General features: G+C 36.3%; 1 protein-coding gene across 10 annotated transcripts in view; it reads left to right on the top strand.

The window, feature by feature from the left end:
* The window catches only part of ZMYM1 (zinc finger MYM-type containing 1), a 35,082-nt gene extending 26,650 nt beyond the window's left edge, over positions 1-8,432 (top strand). For 4 of the 10 annotated variants that reach the window (XM_007108224.4, XM_007108221.4, XM_007108222.4 and 1 more), the window contains 2 exons: positions 46-83; positions 434-4,455. In XM_007108224.4, the coding sequence (XP_007108286.2) occupies positions 46-83; positions 434-2,740 (2,345 nt within the window). In that variant the 3' untranslated portion in view covers positions 2,741-4,455. Of the gene's footprint in view, positions 1-45; positions 84-433; positions 4,464-6,089; positions 6,116-7,758 lie in introns of those variants that run through there. The other 6 variants (XM_007108225.4, XM_007108226.3, XM_028486508.2 and 3 more) reach the window with 5 other exon arrangements.
* The last annotated feature ends 8,184 nt before the right edge of the window (positions 8,433-16,616 follow it).

Raw genomic sequence — 16,616 nt, 5'->3', positions numbered from 1 at the left:
ATAGATTATGGTATAAAATCTAGAATTTATGCTTTATTTTAACAGGTACAGTTTCTTCAGTAACAGCAAATGTCGTTGAGGATGTAAGTTTTATTCTTAATTGTTTTTGCTACTGTCTTTTTTAAGCTTTCTTTTTTAAACATATTGTGCATGTGTGTATTTGAGCATATTCATTCCTGATTTGATCATAGAGCTCAGAAATGTAGAGCAATAAACACCTTTTGTTATTCACGTTCAGTTTCCGAAATCTCACGTTTGACTTGAAATTATTAATAAGAATACTAAGTTATAAATAATTGTTAATGTTTCCCCCTAGTGGAGCTCATACTGTAACTCACCAATTGATTTTTTTTATTAGAATGGATATGTTCGATGTTTTAATTGATTATTTGAAAACTGTTCAAAGAATGTTATTTTGTCATTTTCTCCCAAGATTTCTAAGACTTCACCCAGTGAATCAAGTAATGGTGTTGCTAATAGTAATGTGGAACAGCCAAGCCTTTCACCATCTTCTTCAGTACTCAGTCAGCATACAGCTGGCTCCAGTATAGAAGTACAAAAAGATCATGTGTCAAACCAAGATGCTACAAACAGTATGAAATCAATGAAAATAAGCGATGGACTACGTCACCCAAAATTTACATCCAAAGTACAAAAAGTTAAAGGTAAATCACGAAGTATTAAAAAATCTTGGTGTTCAAATTTTCAGCAATTAGAAAACAGTATTAAAAAGGATGTGATATTCTGTTATTCGTGTCAGTTGTTCTGCCAAAAAAAATTTAGCTATGGAGGAGAGTCACTTGCAGCCCAAGGAATTTCCAATTGGAAAAAAACTCTGGAAAAATTCAGAAAGCATGAAAAAAGTGAAATGCATTCAAAGTCATTGCAATTTTGGAGGGAATACCAGTTTTGTGATGAAGCCGTTAATGACAGTTTATCTAATCATTCAAAACAGATTGAGGGAAATAAAAAATACCTAAAGCTTATAATTGAAAATATTTTATTTCTTGGAAAGCAGTGTTTACTCTTAAGAGGAAATGACCAGTCTGTTTCATCTGTGAATAAAGGCAACTTTTTAGAATTGTTAGAAATCCGAGCAAAAGATAAAGGAGAAGAAATATTTCGACTTACGAATTCACAAGTTGACTTCTACAATAGTACACAAATTCAAAATGATATTATTGAAATAATAAAGACTGAAATGTTACAAGAAATTGTAAATGAGATCAATGTCTCCTCAGCTTTTTCAATAATATGTGATGAAACAACTGATAGTGCCACTAAAGGACAATTCTCAATTTGTGTAAGATACCCACAGAAAACATCAAAGGCTATATTAATTAAAGAAAGATTTTTGGGTTTCATAGATGTTGAAGAGATGACTGGGACCAACTTACACAGGAGTATTAAAACTTACCTGCAGCAAATTGGAGTTGATTTGGATAAAATACGAGGCCAGGCCTATGATAGCACCAGTAATTGGAGGGGAAAATTTAATAAAATTGCAGCAGAATTCAAGAAGGAAGAGCCAAGAGCTTTATACCTGCATTGTTACGCACATTTTTTGGATTTAGCAGTGATTAGGTTTTGCAAAGAAGTAAAAGAGCTCCGAAGTGCTCTAAATACTCTCAGTTCTTTGTTCAATACTATTCATGGGGAAATGTCTGTAAATTTTCAAAACATTTATAAGCTAAGTCAAAACAAAACATGCAAGAAACCTACATCACAATCATGTTGGACAGTCCATGATCGTACGTTACTATCTGTGATTGAGGGTCTTCCAGAGGTTATTGAAACACTGGAAGTTCTATCAAGCCATTCTTCAAACACAAGTTTAGCTGATGAATTGAGTGATTTGTTGGCATTGGTTTCCAAATTTGAATTTATCTTTTGTTTGAAATTTCTTTATCGAGTACTAAGTGTTACAGGAATTCTTTCCAAAGAGCTTCAAAGTGACACCATAGACATTTTTTCTTTGTCTTCAAAAATAGAAGCAATTTTGGAATGTTTATCATCTGAAAGAAACGATATTTATTTCAAAACTATCTGGGATGGAGCAGAGGAAGTATGTCAGAAAATAACCTGTAAAGGTTTTGAAGTTGAAAGGCCTTCATTTCAGAAAAGAAGAAAAATTCAGAAAACAATAGATCCTAGCAATTCAGACAGTATGTTTTTTCCTACCTCAACAGAAGAACAATATAAAATTAATATTTATTACCAAGGCTTGGATACTATATTACAAAATTTAAAATTGTGTTTTTCAGAGTTTGATTATTGTAAAATGAAGCAGATTTCAGAACTGTTACTTAAATGGAATGAACCGTTAAATGAAACAACAGCTAAAGATGTCCAAGAATTTTATAAACTTGATGCAGACATCATCCCAGAACTTAGATTTTATCGGCAATATGCAAAGCTCAACTTTGTCCTAGATTATGATTGCATCAGCTTCAGCAATCTTGGCCATTTGTTTATTCAGCATGGTCTTCACAATAATATTCCTAGCATATCAATGCTATTATATATTGCTTTGTCTTGGCCAGTTACTTCAGCAAGTGCTGAAAATTCATTTTCTACACTGTCTCGTCTTAAAACATATTTATGTCATACCAGGGGACAAGAAAAGCTTAGTGGCTTAGCCCTAATGGCTGTTGAGCAGGAATTGGTAAATAAACTGATGGAACCTGAAAGACTCAATGGAACTGTGGAAAAGTTTATCCTACAGGTGAAAGAAATATAATACTTGCTAACTTGAATTTACCTGAAAGAATTTTGTATTTCCGTTGGATATCAGTTTTTATTTCAAATTTTTGTCTTTTCAGAAGAAAAGATTTTTCATCAGAACATGTAACATTCACTTGGTTCAAAATTCATGACACAAAATGATATACAGTGGAAAGTCTCCTTCCCTTTTTTAGTACCCAGTTTCCCCTCCCAGAAGTATTATCTGTTTTTTAAATATCCTTCTGGAGATACTTAATCATAAATGTACTGTGCAGTGCACATTGTTCTTCAGCTTGCTATTTTCACTTAACATGATTTTTTGAGATTGTCCCATATCAGTACATAGAGTTTCTTGATTCTTTTTTTAATAACTGCGTAAGATTTAATTGTATGGATGTACCATAATATATTGGAGCAGTCCCTACTGACAAACGTTTTCTTTCCAGTCTCTTACTGTTGCAAATAATGCTGCATTTAATAACCATGTACATAGGTCATGTTGCACATTAGTGAGTTGCTGTGAGATAAAATTTTAAACTGAAGTTATTAGGTCAGAAGATTTGTACATTTTTATTTTTCATAGATATTGGCAAATTGCTTTCTATAAGGATTGTATCATTTTATACTCCCACCAACAATGTGTGAGAGTTCCTATTTCCTCGAATCTTTATAAAGTATTAACAAACATTTTGATCTTTGCCAATCTGTTAGTTGAATAATGATATGTTAATCTCTGTGGAGATTAAATCTCAACAGAATTTTTTATTTTCACTTAATAAGGTTGCGTATCTGCTTGAGCCATTTGTATTTCCTTTTCTGTGAAATCTCATATATTAAACATTAAAACTCTAAATATTGCTGTGGTTTTGGTTGACTTAGCTGGATGACACAATAGGAATTCCTAGTCTACCTTATGAAAATATGACTTTTTTAAATAATTCTGAAAGAAAGAACTCTTTCTGTCTTAAAACTTTAGAAAAGTTTAGATAACAAGGGAAATGTGTTCCTCAAAGATCTGAAAGAATTTAGTGGTAGATATATCTGAGGCTGGTTTTCTTTTATAACTTGTAATTTTTCTAGAAAGAGCATCTATTTCATTGAGTCCTTTCAAATGAATTCGCTTAGAGTTGTAGAAAATATTCTCTTAATTTCTTCTATGTACCTATACTTGCTTTCTTCATTGATCTTCTATACACATTTTCTTTCTTGATTAGGCCAAAACTAGTGATTTATTTTATTTAGTTGTTTTCCATACACATTCTTAGGTTTATTTATCAATTCTACTCTACTTTTTAATTATGGTTGATTTTTAACATATAAAAATAAAAGGACATAACAATTAACATTTAGTCCTATTAAATCCTAACATTTTGCCATGCTCCAGATTTTTATTTCAGAAATAAAATATTATAGATTGGGTTAAAGCTCCCTTGCAAATCTTTTCCTGATGATATTTCTGTTTTTCCCCAGAGGCAATGATTATTTGGTGTGCATCATTCCATGCATATATAATTTTATACTTAATACATAGCCTTGTTGCACATGATTGTAAGCTTTATATAAAACTTTAAGTTGCATTGTGCTTATCTTTCTGCAGTTTGCTTTCTTTCACTCAGTGTTGTTTGAGATTTATATGTGGATTTCTAGTTCATTTATTCTAATTGCTGAATACCATTCCATTATATGAGTATACAAGTTCATCCTTTATTTGTTTATTTATTTATTTATTGTGTGTGCTGAAATTTTTTTTAACATCTTTATTGGAATATAATTGCTTTACAATGGTGTGTTTCTTTTGTATAACAGAGTAAATCAGCTATACATACACATATATCCCCATATGTCCTCCCTCTTGTGTCTCCCTCCCACCCTCTCTATCCCACCCGTCTAGGGTGGACATCCTTTATTTAAATGGGTATTTTATATGTCTGATTTTGCGTTTTTATAATACTCCAGTGATCCTTTTTTTTATGTGGTATGCACATTCAACAAATATTTATTGAGCAAGTACAATATACCAGATGCTATTCTAGCTGCTGGAGATCCAGCAGAGAATAAGGCCTTGACTCCGATGAAACTTGGCTTTCTAATGTGGAAATCCAAGAAAGATATTAGAGGAGGTTGCTTACCAACTCTTCATGTAGATAGATAGATGATAATACAGAAAAGAATATTTGTATGCTTCATAGGATAAAAGATGAGGCTTTGAGAGCTGTGGCCACCTGAGGCTTTACCCTACTGGCCCACAAGTTGGGAAGGTCTGTTCTAAGGTACTTACTTAGAGGTGGACTTGATGGGCCAAGGCTATGTGCATCTTCCACTTTAATTAGACTTCTCAGTTATACCATTTTTCTACTCCCACCCACAATATCTGTGTCTGTTGTTCCACATCCTTGCCAACATTTAATATTGTCATTTTACTCTTTTTAAAAAATTTATTGATTTCTACTTTAATAGAAGGCAGTTAATCTTCAGTATTCAATGCTTATTGCATACAGTTTCATTCTTTTCTATTTGGTAATGAAAGTGCTTAACACTATGAACTTTCCTCTGAAGTGACATTTGCCTACCATGTGTTCTCATTTTCATTATTTTCTAGCTATTTGCATTTGTGATTTCTATCTTACTGTGGAAGCAAGAGTTAATTTCAAGAGGTTGGGTGGTTTTTTTCCCTTTTTTTTTTTTTTTTTTCTTTTTTAATAGTCTATTATAAAGCCAGTAAAATAAGAGCTAGACCTGAAAAAGAAAAAACTGATAACTACAGTAATTAAAACAGCTTTCCTGGGAATTTCCTGGTGGTCCAGTGGTTAGCATTCAGCGCTTCCACTGCTGGGGGCCTGGGTTCAATCCCTGGTCGGGGAACTAAAATCCTGCAAGTGTGACCAAAAAAAAACAAAACAAAACAAAACACCAGCTTTCTTTGTTGAATACCTACTATGTAACCTAGTACTTTTCTCAGTGCTTTATGTTATTTCACTTCTCACAAGCTATTATTTTATGGAAGAAACTAAGACACAGAGGTTAAAGGTCACATAATTAGTGAATCTAGGATTTGTACCCAGGCAGTGTGACTCCATAGCTCATGCTTCTAATCACTGTGCGCTACTACCTTTTATATAAACTTATCACAGATATTCCTAAATAAAAAATTAACTACCAGAAGTACATTGAAGAATAGAAGATGACAGAAATAGCAGTGTATTTTTTTCATCTCCCAAATCCCTTCATAAAAGCAAAAACCCATGAATGGCATTTATAGCAAGTCTTCGTGACAAGGTATCCCCACAATCCCAAAATAAAATTAGATAGTGACAAACTCAAAAGCAACTGTAAAGCCTGAGTAGTGCCATTTATCTGTATGGAAGGTCATGGATGAAAATCAGTGGGACGTCTGATGGCCTTGAGAATAGATCTCCCAAATCAACAGGTTTCCACTGGAAAGCATGGCTGGCCAATTTGAAAACTGCAGCCAAAAAGTGAAGGTTCCTGGAGATGGCAATTTGCAGGTGAGTTTAAGGGGACTGTGCTAAATTCCAAATTTGATGGAGTAGTCTAGGTCTTTATGAGCTCTTGAAACTAACAATGTAAGCTTCATTCCAAAACAAAACCCTTTCAAGGAGAAACTGCTGGCTGTATACACCAAATTCTGCAGGACAGGGACAATAGGGTCAAAGGAAAGACAATGCATAGTGTGAAGTGAGGGAGAGAAGCAAAGGAAGCAGATCTCAGAACTAGGTCATTTATTTTAGTCACTTTGTGAAAATAATAGTATTTCATGAACCTAGAAGATGGAAAAGTTAATTGTCTCCTCAAAAGTACAGGTAGGGCTTCCCTGGTGGCACAGTGTTTTGAGAGTCCATCTGCCGATGCAGGGGACACGGGTTTGTGCCCTGGTCCAGAAAGATCCCACATGCCGCGGAGCCTGTGCATCTGGAGCCTGTGCTCCGCAGCAGGAGAGGCCGCAACAGTGAGAGGCCCGCGTACCGCAAAAAAAAAAAGTACAGGTAAATATTTCACTTAAAACTTAGCAACAGAAAAGAATTGTGAAATATGATACAAAATTATAAGAATATAGAACAGTAAATCCTTACAAAACAAAAACCTGTTTCAAACCAAACTAAAAGAAATTAAATGATAAAAGCTATAAAAGAACTATAAACAAGAATTAGAAAAAAGATGAGTGGATAAAAGAAAGGTTTAAAAAGATAAATGACAAGAATTCAGGAAAGCATTAGAAATTAAAGTCACTGTAAAAGTGAAAACTAATCTAGAAGGAACTCAAAAGTGAATAAACACAATTGATAATCCCTAAGAGAAATAGAGTGGAAATGGAAAGAAGGAAAATGTTTTAAATTAAGAGAAGAGTGATATCACATATTGAAAACCTGATATCCATATAAATAGAGTCTGCGAAATCCAAAACAATGGAAAAGAGCAAATACTAAAAACTATGTGCCAGCTATTATGCTATTGTCTATGCACCCACCCCCTCTATACTCGGCTTTGTGGTGATGAAGCTGGAATGCTGCACATTTCTGCTGTAGCTGGATTTATGTTAGCCTCTGCCAATAGGGGTCACTAGAGGGAGACTGCAAATCTGAAGGAAAGGAGTTGTTCCATCCTGAGTACTTTGTGAGCTTTATGTCTGCTTGTGGTTCTTGTGAGCATTATGCCAGCAATGCTGTTTTCATCCAGCACTTCCTTCCCTAGCAGCAGCTGAATCTGGTTGCAGTTTCTGTTACACTTACAGAAGCACTATGGTCATGCCTCCTCCTGTCAGAGACACCCGCAGCCCCTCTTCAGGGATCTAGGTCTTAGGACCAAGCTCAGAGACCAGCACCAGCATCATCCCTCCTCAGAGGTGTAACTTCCAGCTCCATGAGGCCCCTCTAAATTTAAATTCCTATCTCCTTTCTTTGTTCTCTCATCTCAGGATATTAGCTGCTACCTCCATGATATCTTGATGTTCTCTTTATCCTTTGAGTAACTTAGTTAACTTTATACTTAATATGTTTTTACATTCTCTCTGTTCAGATAACTAGTATGGCTTCTGCTTCCTGACTCAACCCTGGCTGATACACTGAATTCAAGAGTACTTGCTTGAAATTAGACTTTATGTATTGAAAAGACACACTGTGCACCTAGGAACGCTGACCCAGAATGGTCAGTACTGAGTAATGGCCTAAAAAAAGAATGAAGAAATTTATAAAGGGTTTTTTGAAGAAAAAGTCCTTTGAGAGTGCATGCCAAAAGAAAAAGCACGTATAGGGAAGGTAAATCAGATTATTTTCACACTTTTCCATAATGACACTCTATGCCAAAAGACAATGAAGTAATATGAACTTACTCAGGATTTTATATCCAACTAAATGGACTTTCAAGCATAAAAGTCACAGGCTATCATCAATATGCAAATTCGTGGAACATTGTTTCCATGACCCCTACCTGAGGAATGTATTAGAATAAGGTTCAGATAACCAGATTGAGAGGCATTGATGTAAAGCATGGTAAAGTTTTGCAAGTATTAAATGACAAAATATTACCTTGTTTAATTAATGCATCTAGGCAATGATCATCAATGGCTGCTAACATCACTAATACAGCCGGACATTGTGTACTTCCTAATGGACATATTCACCAGCTGAGATATGCATCCTTCTCAGAGGTCTGAATTTCAGTTCAACAGGACTCTTCTTCCAGGCTTCTAAGTATTAATAATTCCAACTTCTCTTTTTTCTCCTGGTCCTAGCAGCTTCCTACAGTTGCTGCTGCTGTAATACCTTAGTGCTCTAGCCTTTCTAGTTCTATAGTTCAAATAACATGTGGTTCCAGTCTCCTGACTGGACTTTGACTGATATAACACTACCTATGAAGTAATCTTGCCAAATAATTTGATCTTGAATCTTATCAAGACCCTAGATCTAGCTGCTTGTCTACTGGAAGTACAGGGGGTCAGAGGAACATATTAACATCAGTGGGATTAACCAGCAAAATCCAAATCCTAGGAGACTGCACAGGATAAACAAAAAACTTTAACAAAAACTTAACAAGGAAAAAATAAGATGGCAGAGCATCCTATAGATTAAAGGAGAAGTAGGAGTCATGTCAATGAGTTGCAGTGTGTAAACCATGTTTAGATCTTTAAGCAACTGTGAACAATGGATATTTGTAATGACATTGTGGTTATGTGTTTTTTTTTTAAAGTCACTTTTAGGGACTTCCCTGGTGGTGCAGTGGTTAAGAACCCGCCTGCCGATGCAGGGGACACAGGTTCGGGCCATGGTCCGGGAAGATCCCACATGCCGCGGAGCAACTAAGCCCGTGCGCCACAATTAATGAGCCTGCGTTCTAGAGCCCGCGATCCACAACTACTGAGCCTGCGTGCCACAGCTACTGAAGCCTGCGTGCCTAGAGCCCATGCTCTGCACCAAAGAGAAACCACTGCAATGAGAAGCCCACACACCGCAACGAAGAGTAGCCCCCTCGCCACAACTAGAGAAAGCCCGGGTGCAGCAACAAAGCCCCAACGCAGCCAAAAAATAAAAAGTCACTTTTAGACAAAAATACTTCAGGCATTAGTGGTTGAAATTACATGAAATCTGGGGCTTCAAAATAATAACGGGAGAGGGGGAGTATGTGAAGGTCAAGATGAAACAAGATTGGCCATGATTTCATAGTTGTTGAATCTAGGTGATAGGTACATAGGGATTCATTGTATTGTTACTCAGCTTTTTTTTGGGGCTGCATTGGGTCTTCATTGCTGCGCACAGGCTTTCTCTAATTGTGGTGAGCGGGGGCTACTCTTCATTGCAGTGAGCGGGCTTCCCCTTGCAGTGGCTTCTTTTGTTGCGGAGCATGGGGTTTTGGTGCACGGGCTTCAGTAGTTGTGGCTCACGGGCTCTAGAGCACAGGCTCGGTAGTTGTGGCGCACAGGCTTAGTTGCTCCGCGGCACGTGGGATCTTCCTGGACCAAGGCTCGAACCCGTGTCCCCTGCATTGGCAGGCGGATTCTTAACCACTGCGCCACCAGGGAAGTCCCTGTTAACTCAGCTTTTACATGTGAAGTTTTCTATTATAAAAATTTTTTTAAATGATGAACTATTACCCGTTGCAGTTCATGTCAAGAATGTAAAGGTGTTTCAATATTAGGAAATTTATTTATGAAATACAACAAAATATATCAAATTAAGAAAATGATATCAATATATACTATAAAAGCATTGATAAAGCTTTAACTTTCGTGCCTGATTTTTAAAACCTTGGTAAAATTAGAATAAAAGGTTTTTTCTGTTGACAAATGTTGGTAATATATTTATTAATGTGTATGTATAGACCTAGCCAACAGTATGTATAACATCGTGCTTAAAGGTGAAATATTAGGAGCACTACCACAAAAGTATCAGAAACAAGCCATAGATACTATCAACCATCTTACATAACACTTTTAAGTTAAGATATTTTTAGATAATTGTAGGTTTACATAAAGTAGCAAGAAATAATACAGAAAGATCTCATTGTTCACCCAGCTTCCCCCTATGGTAACATCGTGCATAACTATAATACAGTATCACAACAGGAATTTAAACATCGATACAATCACTGATCTTATTCAGATTCACCAGTTTTACATGTACTCATGTGTACTTGTATTTGCTTTTATGCAGTTTTATCATGTATGGATTTATGTAATCACCACTATAGTCAAGATACAAAACAATTCCATCAACACAGTGATCCCTTGTGATACTTTTATAAGTACACGAACCTTCCTCTCTCCCTTCTATCCCTAACCATTGGCAACTACTAACCTATACTCCATCATCTCTATAATTTTGTCTTTTCAAGAATGAATGGAATCATACAGCATATAGCCTTTGGGGACTGCTTTTTTCACTCAGCATAATACCCTTAAAATCTACCCAAGTTGTTAACATGTCTCAATAGTCCACTCCTGTTTGTCCCTGAGTAATGTTATTGATGTACTTGTTTAACAGTTCACGCTTTGAAAGACATTTGGATTGTTTCCAGTTTTAGGCTATTACAAATAAAGCTGCTATGAACATTTGTATACATGATTTTTGTGTAAACATAAATTTTTATTTTTTTAGTCTAAATGCCCAAGAGTACCATTGCTGGATTGAATGGTAATTACATGTTTAGTTTTCTATAAAACAAAAAAACAAAACAGAACTGCCAAACTATTTTCCAAAGTGGCTGTACCATTTTACATTCCACTAGCAATGTTTGAGCGATCCAGATTCTCTGCATCCCTTGCAACATTTGATTTTGTCACTACTTTTTATTTTAGCCATTCTGATTGATAGGTCTGTAGTTATATCCCACTGGAGATTAGATAGATAGATGATAGATAGATGATAGATAGATAGATAGATAGATAGATATACCCCCATTAATTTGCATTTCTCTTAAGGTAATGATGTTGGGAATATTTCCATGTGGTTATTTGCCATCCTCTTTGGTGGAGGAGTTGGCCTCAGCTAGAAATATGGACAATTCATCCATTATAACAGAAGAAAAGGAATATGTAGGTACAGGGACTTCCCTGGTGGTCCAGTGGGTAAGACTCCACTCCTAATGCAGGGGGCTGGGGTTTGATTCCTGGTCAGGGAACTGGATCCCACATGCATGCTGCAACTAAGAGTCCGCATGCTGCAACTATGAGCACAGATGCCACAACTAAAGATCCTGCATGCTGCAACGAAGATCCCTCATGATGCAACTGAGGCCCGGCACAGCCAAAATGAATAAGTAAATAAATAATTTTTTTAAAAAAGAATATGTAGGTACAGATGTAGGTAGGTGGGGAGATATGACTGTAGAAGCTTGTGAAAGTTCTGAGTGTTTCTATTTTCTCAATGAAACAGAAAAGGTCATCTTCTGAAAATGAGGATGAAAGAAGAGGCATTGGAGCTTTGAAGAAAGAAGATATGGCATGAAATAGAATTTATTAAATTAAAGACGAAAATCGTGTGATTGCTGGGCAGCAAAATGGGATCCCTAGAGATCAGTAAGCAGACTAAAGACAGTCAATGTATATGGATTAGAGAATTGGATTTTATCATGATTTTGATTTTTGCCAGATGAGTTCAATTAAGCAAAAGTAAGGCAGAGGAGTTAGAATGTATGCAATGCCAAATTAAACTTATCAGTATTAAGTATCTACCATTTTATTGAGTGCTTACCATCTACTAGGAACATTAAAAAGTAGCAAAGTATTGAAAGTAAACTTCTTATCTCATCCATTCTTATATCTAGGAAATGGTGTTAACTCTTCATTCTGCTCCCTCTTTAGGCAGGCCAAATCTTCTAGGGAGATGGCAAGGGCAATAAGCACGCTGAAAAATGTTTCTGGATTACTACAATCCCAGGCCAGCTCAAATGGGACAGTGGTAGAGTGAGCCTCCCTGTGAGCCTCCTTGCCCCTTTAGTTCAAGGTTTTCTTCATACAGTGATATCTACAAAATAGCAAACAGTCAAAACAAGGTGGGTATACAATTACGTGCTTTATTAATTAATTACAATGACATTACTTGAGTCCTCAGGAGAAGCAGCATAGCTCCAATACCCTGAAAGTTCTCCAACACGCATGTTTAAATTTATATATGCATACAAAACCAAAAGCCCTCTCTTCTTGTTCTCTTGTTTGACTCCACCGGAGTTTCCACCAGTATGTCTCTTGATAGAAGTCTATACCAGCTCCATGGACTACCTACTTTCATGCCCCAAAGAGACCTTTGCTTTTACACCCATCTTGTTTTATTACCTTTATTAGTATCTGCTCAGTTCTTCCTTAATACTAGTTATAATGTTAGTTGGTTTTCCTCCAAATATGTGGAAGCTATATTTTGCTTTTTAATCAAAAGTATGCACCCCCAAAAAATATATATGTGTGTGTGTATAATCTATTGCTTCCGTTTCTCTGAAGAACCCTAAGATGTATATACTTATTCCACTAAAGAAAATAAGTCCATAGAAAACCAGATAATCTTTTCTTTAGAAAAAAAAAAAAACTACTGGAACTCATATAAAGCAATGAAATTTAAAATATGACATCTATGCAGGAATGGATAGTTCACTGGGCCAGATATATAAAGAAATCTAGTATATGATGAAGACAGCTGAACTAGTGAAGGCAATTTTGATTATCAAGTGACCGAAGCAATTCAGACTAGCTTAAGCAAACATTACTTAAGTGAATTGTGAAGTTGAATTCAGGTAGAACTGGAAGCCATGCAAATGATGTCACCACAGCTCTTTCTTTTTATCATTAAGCTTTGCTCTTCTATATTGGTTTCATTTTCAAAGAGTTCTCTCTGAGGTAGAAAAAGATGACCAAAGCGAAGCCTGACCTTTTGCCTTTCTCCATGGTGCCCATTACTTAGCCAATAAGGCTGATGGTCCCAGAGGAATATGAACTCAGGAAAAGATTAGATAGCTGAGGAGCATAAACTATTGAAGAAATGCAATAAATTGATTAAACTACAGAACAAGAAGAAAATATAAAGAAATATCCAGAACAAAAAATTTAAATATACATAATGAATAGCCTCAAAAATATAAGGGATAATATTGAAAACATGAAGCAAGAGTAAGAGTTATAGAGGGAAACTAAATGCTGGTATAAAAGTTCGAATAACTGAAATAAAGAACGTACTCCAATACAAATTTTTAAAAAGAAAGAACAGAAACGATAAGGTGAAGAAAATAAGAGAATATACAAAAAAAAAGGAGAAAAGAATCTAAACGTTTAACTAAAAAAAATCAACACAAAAGAAGACAGTAATGGGAATTCCCTGGCAGTCCAGTGGTTAAGACTTGGTGCTTTCACTCCGGTGGGCCCAGGTTCAATCCCACAAGCCAGCCACGTGGCAAGCCAGAAAAAAAAAGTAATTCAGGAAATGAGGGATGAAAAAGCTATAAGGCATACAGAAAACAAATAACAAAATGACAGAAGTAGGTCCCTCCTTATCAGTAACTACTTTAAATATAGTTTAAACTCTCCAATCAAAAGACGGATTGACAGAATGAATTTTAAAAACTATGATCCAACAAACAAGGACAGCACTACTGTATAATACAGGAAACTCTACTTAATATCTTGTAATAACCTATAATGGAAGAAAACGTAAAACAAGTATATACATATATATATATATAACTGAATCACTTTGCTGTACACCTGAAACTAACACAGCATTGTAAATCAACTATATTTCAATTTAAAAAAATTTTTTAATGATCCAGACTCAGAGATATAGAGAACAGGCATGTGGTTGCCAAGGGGGAGAGGGGTAGGGAAAGGAAGGATTGGGAGCTTGGGATTAACAGATGCAAACTATTATATATAAGATGGATAAACAACAAGGTCCTACCGTATAGTAGAGGGAACTATATTCAATATCCTGCGATAAACCATAATGGAAAAGAATATGAAAAAGCATATATATGTAAAACTGAATCACTTTGCTGTACAGCAGAAATTGACACAACATTGTAAATCGACTATACTTTAATAAAAATTTTAAAAATAATAAAAATAAACATGATCCAACTATATGCTGTCTATGAAAGACTCACTTTATTTTATTTTTATTTTATTTTTATTTTTATTTTTGGTTGCAGTGGGTCTTCGTTGCTGTCCATGGGATTTCTCTGGTTACAGCGAGCGGGGGCCATTCTTCGTTGAGGTGCAAGGGCTTCCCATTGCAGTGGCTTCTCCCGTTGGGAGCACGGGCTCTAGGCATGCGGGCCTCAGTAGCTGTGGCATGCTGGCTCAGTAGTTGTGGCTCATGGGCTTAGTTACACCACGGCATGTGGTATCTTCCTGGCCCAGGGCTCGAACCCGTGTGCCCTGCATTGAAAGGCAGATTCTTAACCACTGTGCCACCAGGGAAGCCCAAGACTCACTTTAGATCCATAGAGACAAAAAGGCTGAAGTGGAAGAATGGAAAGAGATATTCCACAGAAATAATAACCAAAAGAGAACAAGTGAATATATATTATCAGACAAAATAGACTTTAATTTTTTTTAAAAGGTTACAAGAGACAAGGACATTATATATTAGTAAAAAGGCCAAATATAGGTGACTTCCCTGGCAGTGCAGGGGTTAAGACTCCACACTTCCATTGCAGGGGGCACAGGTTCCATCCCTGGCCAGGGAAATAAGATCCAACATGCTGCAAAGCACAGCCAAAAAAAAAAGGTCAAATATAGCAAGAAGATAACAATTATAAAAATTATGCATATTATAATAGATTATCAAACTATATGAAGCAAAAAATTGGCAGAATTAAAGGGAGGAGTAGACAGTTCTATAATAATAGTTGGAGAGAGAACCTGGCAGCCTGGAAACCCAGGCATGGAGACATCCTGCCAGGAGAAAGGGGTTCATTATGGCGGATGACCTAAAATAATTCCTGTCTAAAAAGTTACCAAGTGTTGAGGGGCTCCATGCTGTTGTTGTGTCAGATAGAGTGCCTGTCATTAAAGTGGCCAATGATAATGCTCCAGAGCGTGCTCTGAGGCCTGGTTATCTACTTTTGCCCTTGCAACACACCATGGGAGCAAACTTGGACTTTCAACAAATAAAATTATCATCTGTTACTATTGGGTTGGCCAAAATTTCGTTCAGGTTTTTCCATAACATCTTACGGAAAAATCCGAACTAACTTTTTGGCCAATCCAATATAACACCTACCAGGCAGTTCAATTCAATCATCTACCTTTGGTGGTGAGTTTCATAGCCAGCAGCAATGCCAATATAGGACTAATTGTCAGCCTAGAAAAGGAACTTTCTCCATTATTTGAAGAACTGAGACAAGTTGTGGAGGTTTCTTAATCTGACAGTAGTTTCAATGTATACCTTATCTTCATTATATCAGACACAATATCAATCCAGCAATCTATAGACCACAAGAATACTTGTATCCATGTACTCAAGAAAGGGCCCCTTTTTCCACCTTACACTAAAGAAAGAGCCTATAGATAGAATTCATGGACAGATTGATATCTTTTCTTGTGTAGGGTCTTTTCTTATTTAGTGAGATCTGGGGATACCACAGAAGTAGTTCAATCTATCACAGCTCCCATGGAGTTAGTCCAGTCACCAAATATGTATGAGATTCTATTCAGTGGGTCAGAATCAGAAGGATAATTTGGGGACTTCCCTAGCGGTCCAGAGGTTAAGAGTCTGCTCTTCCAATGCAGGGGGTGCAGGTTTGATCCCTGGTCGGGGAACTCAGATCCCACATGCCGCAGGGTGCAGCCAAAAAATTTAAAAAATTTAAAAAAATTAAAAAATGATACTTTGATCCACATGAACCATGAAGTGTTCCCTATTGTACAATACACCAGGCCTGCAGAATGAAGCAGACTCTTTTTCTTATTGTGAATAATGAAGACATATTTTTCTTCATATTATTTTCTTTGTGTTGAATATGAGGAAGATAAAAGTAATAAAATCAGTACAAACCTAACTTTCTTTATATATATTATTTTGCAGTATAGGTGAGTATTACTAATTGATTTGATTCTTCTCAGAGGGTGCTACTCTTTAATGGAAATGAGAATGATAGCTAATAGTTTTTTCTTCCACTCTGCCTTCTATAACCAATCAGTGTTTTCTTAATGTTTTTGTATTCTTTATAAAATTTAGATATGATTCATTATTGAATTCTGTTTCCAATGTCGGTATGTATGTAAACATGATAGTATAGCCCTTTTTTTTTTTTTTTTTTTTTTTCCGGTACTCGGGCCTCTCCGGTACGCCGCAGAGGCACAGCGGCCATGGCTCACGGGCCCAGCCGCTCCGCGGCATGTGGGATCCTCCCATACCGGGGCGCGAACCCGGTTCCCCTGCATCGGCAGGCGG

Source organism: Physeter macrocephalus, chromosome 3 (assembly GCF_002837175.3).
Source record: "Physeter macrocephalus isolate SW-GA chromosome 3, ASM283717v5, whole genome shotgun sequence".
In the NCBI taxonomy this organism is placed as follows: Eukaryota; Metazoa; Chordata; class Mammalia; order Artiodactyla; family Physeteridae; genus Physeter; species Physeter macrocephalus.
This window is presented reverse-complemented; position numbering and strand designations above follow the sequence as displayed.